The sequence below is a fragment of the Salvia hispanica genome, chromosome 6, assembly GCF_023119035.1.
Source record: "Salvia hispanica cultivar TCC Black 2014 chromosome 6, UniMelb_Shisp_WGS_1.0, whole genome shotgun sequence".
Taxonomy (NCBI): domain Eukaryota; kingdom Viridiplantae; phylum Streptophyta; class Magnoliopsida; order Lamiales; family Lamiaceae; genus Salvia; species Salvia hispanica.
Window position 1 is genome coordinate 45691885 of NC_062970.1, and position 8780 is coordinate 45700664.

An 8780-nucleotide genomic window follows, 5' to 3' on the forward strand; every position below is an offset into this window, starting at 1 on the left:
AAGAAATAGGGATTTACTATTTAAGATTGGTTTGGGATTCAAGTAATGATATTTTATTTAAATTGTGTAGCCCACAATTTATTCTTTTTAAGATTGGACTTGTATTATTTATTTGATTTATCGGTTCAACACGGAATTGAGTCCAATAAATAATCCTTAAGGGAAGGATTTAATTAAATTAACATTATGATTCTACCACCACAAATTTCGAGCTCGTATAATAAATCACCAATTATTCGAAAACAATTAAATTCACCGCACATCAATAATTCAAAATACCCACGTCACATATTCAACGAAGTTGACTCAGTCAACCCACAATCATAACTCCGAAGTAAAATTAGGTCACCAAAGAAATCACTTAACAATTTACGGACTTCATGGCATTAAAAGAAATAAATGCAAGCACTTTAGGGTTTGAAAATTAGGGTTCAAAAAGTGGGGCGTTACAACTACGGTACTCCCTCCGTCCAAAAAAATAGACAAGTGTTACCATTTTGGGCCGTCAACCAAAATAACACTAATTATATAACTGGAAAGTTTTAAACCAATACTAGTCATACACATTATTCTAAATGTGGACCCCGCAATATACTAACACAACTTCCACCACATTTTCTTTCTCTTTCTCTCTCTTACTTCACCAATTATATATTAACACCCGTGTCATTTACAACTTTGTCTATTTTTTTGGACAGAGTGAGCATTATTTAGGGCAGGATAATTAGAGAATTAGTAAAAAAAAATGGAGATAGATGATTGTTGACTGAAGCAAAACCACTAGAGAAAATAAATCAAAGGCAAAATACATACTTAGGTCCTTATACTTTAGTCAAAATGTTCATTAGGTCCTTGTACAATTTTTTTGTTTTAATAGGTCCTTATACTTTTCACAATATTTTTATCAGGTCCTCGTACAATTTTTCGTTTTAGTAGGTCCTTGTACTTTTATCATAACTTTCATTAGGTCCTTGTACAATCTTTTTATTTTAGGGATTTTTTTACATTTATCTTGGATAATAATCTAAATTTAATTAAACTTAATGAACTTTTTAATATTTCATTATTTAACTTAGCATAATCTATAAATATAATATCATCTTGTTATCCAATAATCTCAATAAGTTGTAGAGAATAATAAAAAGATTAACCGTGATGATTGAAGATTAAAATCGAAGTTTTTTTTAGAATAACTATCCGAATTTTCAATTGATTATTTATATTTATATTGAAAGATACGTTTCCTGAATATTTATAATTATAAGATAAGTTAAATGATAAAATTAAAAGGTTCATTAAATTTAATTAAATATAAATTATTATCTAAGATAAAAGTAAAAGAATATCTTAAAATAAAAAATTGTATAAGGACCTAATAAAAGTTATAATTAAAGTATAAGGACCTACTAAAACGAAAAAATTGTACGAAGATGTGATGAAATTTATGAGAAAGGTATAAGGACCTATTAAAACGAAAAATTTGTATGAGGACCTAATGAACATTTTGATTAAAGTATAAGGACCTGAGAATATGTTTTGCCTAAATCAAAACATAATAACTAAATAATAAAACATAAAATAAGCTAACTAACTATACAGAGAGATTATCAGTTCCGTCCCTATCAACGTGTCCTGAAAACGGAGAGAACGCCGTCTTAGGGCGAATCCACGTGGTCGTTGGATGGGATGGTGTTGTTAACGGCCCAGACGCGGATATGCAAGCCGTAGCAATTGGGAAGAATGGAAGAGAAGCCCTTGATGAGGGTTGATGCCAAAAGGCAAGACCTCAACGGTAATTCCTTCATGTTCGGCTAATTCATTAAACCTCGTAGCTGCGCTTTGGTGCTCCTTCTGTAAATTTCATGAGTTCATGGCTATTTTTCAAATATCTTTTTCAATATTTGTATACTATATTTTTCAGTTATTCTTCATATGGTTACAATGTCGATTATCAATATGATTGTGTGATGAAAAAGTTTGAAGAATAAAAAGGCCATCATTTTTAATTGGTGTTTTTTTCCTTCTCCTGATGCGTCCACCGTGGCACTTTTGGATTTGATGGTGGGGCCCAAACCAATATTCATAGTAGTATGGTACTCCATCCCTCCCAGTTAAATTCGAGCAAAAATTTTTGTGACACACAAATTTAGAAATTGTGCTGTGGAGAGAGGAAAAAAGTAGGAGAGATTAGAGAGAGTAAAGTAGATGACATAATAAAGTAGTGTTTAGATTTTTTTCTATCTAAAAGGAAAATGACTCTATTTGTTGGGACGCCCAAAAAAGGAATATGATTCAACTTAGTTGGATGAAGCGAGTACTATTTAGGGTCGGTGAATTAGAGAATCATTTAATTGAGTACTTCCTCTGGCATGTCCCATTAAAAATGAAACGTTTCCTAAAATAAAAATAACATCATACTCCCGCGTCCCACAAGAATAAACACTTCTTTCTTTTTAGTACGTCCCACAATAATATGCATTTCTAATTTTGGAAAGACTTCTCTCTCATTAGGTGGGACCTATTCTCCATTAACAATACTTTAATTACTTTTTCTCTATATCTCTCTCTTACTTTACCAATTTTACATTAAAACATATGCCGAACCCAACCAAAGTGCATATTCTTTGGGAACTGAGGGAGTATCAACCTTTTCTGTTCTCTTACTTTACCTTCTCTTCCTTAAATCACAAAACAATAGTACTACATAAAATCTCAAGCCGAAAAACCAACGTTTCATATTTATTGGGACGAAGGGAGTAATAATTAGAGACACGTACGTACGGTGATTGTTGGTACCAACGACAAAGAACCAGTTTTGTCGAGTAAGAGGACATCACAATTATTCAATTTTGATCTAATGCTTCATTTTCTTTTAATACAAAACAAGGGAGTACACGGCTTGCGTACTAATTTATTTATTTATTTTTTAATTTCTACTCGTTATAAATAAGAGATATCCAACATATTTTATGATGACCACGTCGGTTTCACTAGTCTTTATTAGCTAATAGTACTATACAAAATATTCCCGAACAATGCTAAGCTAATCAGTAAAACCACTCCACAATATACCAATTCACAAAATTATTGCACCAAAATTGTGTATTGTATATATGTTACACATAAAATAAAATAATGTAAGAATCCAGAAAAGTATAGTCTACCATCAAGAGTTTCAATTTTGCAATGAGTCACGAACTATTTTGTGTTGTAATGACTCAACATTGTGAATCCCCATAGCTTTGAGCGAAACAAAGCTTGGGGTGTAAAAAGAGATGTTAGAAGAATATAAGTCATATCCTTGAAGACGACCATTTGTCACAACAGTTCTAGTGTTTCTGGAGTAGATAAATAGATTTCTATTGAACCGCGCTGCATACAACAGGTCACCATTTGCCACTACTTTGAGTGGGTAAAGAAGTCCTCTCCCATGTGGTAGGTTGTCGAACAAATATTCCTTACTCCAAGAATTCTTATCTCCATAGAAATTCAACCTCCAAATAGCAATATGAGAAGCATATGTACAGAAACATAGTCGTTCTTCTAAAATACGTAATTCAGCGTGACATTCTACTTTGTCGGGAAGAGAGAGATTGGTAAAGAGCTCAGTTTCAAGATCAAAGCAACATATCAGTTTAGTTCCCGCTAAATCCGATGTCAACCAATGAAGATTTCCATTCAAAAATTGAGCAATCATTAGTTGTTGTATGGGACGGCCTAGTGCTGGTACAACCAGGCTTCTCCACGACTGTCCTCTTCCTCCTAGCGTGTATACATAACAAGACCAAGACCGAGTTTCATATATATATGCACCATAGAAAATCTTATATTGCCCACTTATTTTACTCACACCAAATCCAAAAACGACCTCATTGCTATCCCTAAGTACATCCGCAAGAGGAAGCACTGTATATTCATGAGTCATTGGATTGCATACGGAAAGATTATGAATATTCGCATTCCACACCAAGAGCAAACCATTAGCTGAATCAATTACATAACAACGGTTGCTATTCTTATTTACCCATGGATTCTCAGGAACAGGCAAACAGACTCGGAGAAGTGGCTTGAAGGCCTCATCGCAGACTTTGAATTCATGGCCTACAGAAGCAAAAGCCAGGCATGGTTCCGATGTATACGTTGGCAGGCCTTGTTTTGGTGTGTACATAGTCTTTATAAGACGGCGCCATGATTTACAGACAAACGTGCACCTCAAAATGCTTTGAAACGTGAGTCTACGCATGATCTCTATCATAATCTCACTTGGTAGAGATGTGAATATATCAACCTTCATTATTATTCAAATTTGAAATATATAAGAAAGTTTAAAGAGGCTTAAAATAATCTTAACTTGAAAAAAAATAACAAGTAAATGAAGAAAACCTTGGGCTCTAATAAAGGCATGAAACAACAATTTCCCATGCTTGGCCGTCTTTCTTCTATCTCCTTCTACAATTAAGGTACACACACACACACACATTTATATATTACTATATAGGTTTATTTTTCTATATGGATATGGGTAATAATCATCTAAATGCTATGCTATCAATTTTGACCAGACTGCCTTCTGTCTATTGAGATTTTGTGAACAACACATTAATTTCATGAGTGCATGCTTATTTTTCAGATATTTTTTCAATATTTTTCACATAGTTTTCAAATATTCTTCATATGGTTACAATGTCGATAATCTGCATGATTGTGTGATGAAAAAAGTTTGACAAATAAAAAGGGCATCATTTTAATACTCCCTTCGTCCTCTATTAATTGTCCACTTTTATTTTTACCATAAATGGGAAATAGACCCCAGATTTATTAGTTCATTCCACTCACATTTTATTATAAAATTAATATATAAAAGTGAGACTCGTATTCCATTAACTTTTTTTATCCATTTTTCTTTATATTTCTTAAAATTCGTGTCGGATCAAAATGAAAAATGATTGGAGGATGGAAGGAGCAGTTTTTTTATTTTTTTATGCTCCCTAGGATTTAATGGTGGGGCCAAACCAGTGTTCGTAATATGGTATTATTTAGGGCAGGAAAATTAGAGAATTAATATGTATATATGGTGATTGTTGACGAAAGCAACACCAACGACAAAGAATTAGTTTTGTCGAGAAACAGGACATCACAATTATTCAATTTTGACCTAATGCCTCATTTTTTTTGTTCAATACAAAACGAAAAACATCCTAAATTTGATAAGTTTGGTTATTCTAAATTTATAACTTTCTTTCAATGAGTACATGGCATGTATACAACTATTCGTCCTTTTTTTTATTTCTTCTTGCTAGAAATGAGAGATACCGAACACAATTTTGGGTCATCATTGGGACGGATGTAGTACTATATTACTAAAGAAAATGTTCCCCAACCCCAAGGCTAAGCAAGCTAAAAATATTGATTCACAAAAGTATTCCACCAAAATTGTTTTGTATTTCATAAGTAATTGTATGTTACACAAAACAAAGATAATGTAAGATTCCAAGGAAAAAATATAATCGACCATCAAGAGTTTGAATTTCACAATGAGTTAAGAATTATTTTTCCTATTAATGATTCAACATTGTGAATCCCCATGGCTTTGAGCGAAAGAAAGCTTGGGGTGTAAAAAGAGATGTTAGAAGAAGCTAAGTGATGTCCTTGAAGACGAACATATGTCACAATAGTAGTTTTAGTATTTTTGGAGTAAATAAATAGATTACTATTACGCCGCACTGCATACAACAAGTCACCGTTTGCCAATACTTTGAGTGGATAAACAAGTTCTTTCTCATGTGGTAGGCTGTCCAATGTATATTCCTTACTCCAAGAATTCGTATCTCCATAGGAATTCAACCTCCAAATAACAATAAAAGAATTAACTGAAGCATACCATGAACATAAACATAGTCGTTCCTCAAAAATACGTAATTGAGAGTAATATTCTAATTTGTCGGGAAGAGAAAGACTGGTAAAGAGCTCAGTTTCAAGATCAAAGCAACATATCAATTGATTTCCCAATAAATCTGATATCAACCAATGAAGTTTTATATGTTGCTACAAAAATAGTTGTGCCCCAGCCTCTTTCCGAAAAGCATTAATAATTTAACTATTAATATAGAAATAAAAGATGAATAGATAAGAACTAGTTGCATATCTTGAGTTAAAATATTCCTCATAGCTAAACTTGGGTTGTATTTTGATTGAAAAGGGAGGAAACGGAAGGAAATTGTCATTGAGACAGAGTAATTCCCAATATCTTGGAAAGTGAATAAGGTGAGCTTTCTATCCTACATACTAATGTGGATAAAAATCCCAAAGTAATTTCGAGATGAGTTTTTGTAACAATCCAAACTCATGCTCGTCAAATGTTATTGTCCTGACATAAACGATTTATGCCTATCTGCCTTGGTTATGCCAAAAATGTTATAATCGAATTCGGGTTCAAGTAAGGCCGCAACCTTGCTTGGACTAGTGTACACAAATGGACCGTGAGCCGTTGGCCGGTCATGTGACCGTCGTGGAAGGTGGCCACCTACACAAATGTTAAGATATGGTAAAGGAAGTTAGACCGGGGTTGAAAATAAAATTTTAGCAAGCTCAGGCCTTTTAGGTGAAAATCCATGAGTGTTGCCATGATGACTTGACGATGCTTTCAAATGTATAATTGTATCTTTCGGCACTGTGTTCATTGAGTATTCCTGTACTCAACCCTGTATGTATTTCTAAATGTGCAGGTTGAGCTGCAAAAAATGGTGAAGCAAGGATGTTGAGAGAAAGTCCTTTTTGAGTTTGATCTAATAAGACCTCTGATGTTCATGTCCCTATACATGAAACCGTGTTGTTTACTTCCGTTGTGAAAGCTAGAACTACTAATCCTATTTTGCATCATAGATCTATGTTTTGGTCCTGTATAAACCCTTACTCAAGTATTCCAGGATGTAGTACATGATATTTTGATAATCTTTGGTTTGAGTTTGTACTTGTTATTGCTCATTCCTAGTTCTCATCCCCACTTCTCATAACCCTTCCCTTTTAGTCACGAATTTCCATACTATACTATCCTTAGGTAGTGCGGGCGTGACAAATTCTCCCCTCTTTACTTATTCTCTCTTCATCTCTCTTACTTTATTATCTCTTACTTTTTTCACCGTCCATTTAACACATTATTCTTAAACAGTGTGCCGAAAAGAAATGTCTCTATTAACAAGGAACGGAGGGAGTATCTTAAATTGCACAACAACATTGCATAATATCTGCATAATATCTCGTGCTGAATAAGAAATGTTACACTTAGAGTTAGACGAAGGTAGTACTAGTACTAATATAAAAACATATTCTCCTCTGCAAGATAAAACAAATAAAACATTACACAACATACCACTATCACAAAAGTATTCCATCAACATAGTTTATTTTATAAGGAGTTTAAGTTGTTTAATAGTAGTACACATAAAGCAAAAATAATGTAAGAATCCAAAGAAATACAATAGAACATCAAGGGTTTGAATCAGGTGATTCAAGAAATATTATGTCTTCTAATAACTCAACATTGTCAATTCCCAGTGTCGAGAGTGAAAAAAAGTGTGGGGTGTAAAAAGAGATGTTGCAAGAATGCCCTGTATATCCTTGAAGAAAACCATTTATCTTAGTGATTTCAGTATTTTTGGAGTAGATAAATAGTTCATTGTAAAGTTTTACTGCAAACAACAAGTCACCATTTGCCAATACTTTAAGTGGGTAAACAAATCCACACCTATTGGGTAGATTGTTGAACGCATATTCTTTAGTCCAAGAGTTCGTATCTCCATAGGTATTCATCCTCCAAATAACAACATGGTAATTATCTAACCTATCGCATAGACATAAATATAGTCGATCCTCCAAAATGCGTAGCTGAGAAAAATATACGTCGCAAAGAGGAAGAGAAACACTGGTAAACAACTCAGTTTCAAGATTAACACAACACATCAAGATATTTCCCACTAAATCAGATGCCAACCAATGGAGATTCCCATTAAAAAATGGAGCAACCTGTATTCGTTCTACAGGACGTTGTTTAATAAAACTGTCTAGTCCTCGTGGAACTTCTATGTTTCTCCATAACCCTCCTAGAGTGTATACATAAAAGGACCAAGATCGACGATTAAAAGTACCGCATAAAATCTTATATTGCCCACGTATTTCACTCACTCCAAATCCAAAAATGGCACGGCTAGTCTTAGGAGTAGGCGGATGAGGAAGCATCACATATTCACGAGTCACTGGATTGCATACGAAAAGATTATTAGTGCATTCATCACATCAAGAGCAAACCATTAACTGAATCAATTACAACACTTTGGATACAAGGATTAGTTGAACATGGCATGTCAGGTCTAGGCAACAGGACTTCGAAAGCCAGTCTGAAGGTCTTATTGCAAACTTTGAACCCATGGCCAGGAACATCGAAAGCCAGGCCTGGTTCCGGTGTATATGATTTCGCAAACTCAACCCCCTCTATAAGATGGAGCCATGATTTACAAACAAACTTGCACCTCATAATGCTTCTAATCGTGAGTCTACGCATGATATCTGTCACAATCTCTTGCGGTAGAGTTGCAAACAAATCATCCTTCATTGTTATTGAAATATAGTCATCCTTCATTATTATTGAAATATATTAGAAAGTTTAAAGAGGCTCAAGATGATCTAAACAAAAATAGAACAAGAATTTTAAAAATTAACAAGTAAATGAAGAAAACCTTAGGTTCCAAATCCTTTGGTAAAGGCTTGAAGCACCCATTTCCCAT

At 33.8% G+C, this 8780-nt stretch overlaps 2 protein-coding genes across 2 annotated transcripts; both read right to left on the reverse strand.

The window, feature by feature from the left end:
- Positions 1-3175: 3175 nt before the first annotated feature.
- Positions 3176-4168, reverse strand: LOC125195516 (F-box protein At5g18160-like). The gene has a single exon (XM_048093655.1). The coding sequence runs from the start codon at positions 4166-4168 to the stop codon at positions 3176-3178; it is 993 nt and encodes a 330-aa protein (XP_047949612.1).
- Positions 4169-8287: 4119 nt separating this feature from the next.
- LOC125195517 lies at positions 8288-8780 on the reverse strand. Its single transcript, XM_048093656.1, has 2 exons — positions 8733-8780; positions 8288-8629 (listed from the first exon to the last, which is right to left on the reverse strand). The coding sequence occupies exons 1-2, from the start codon at positions 8778-8780 to the stop codon at positions 8288-8290; spliced, it is 390 nt and encodes a 129-aa protein (XP_047949613.1).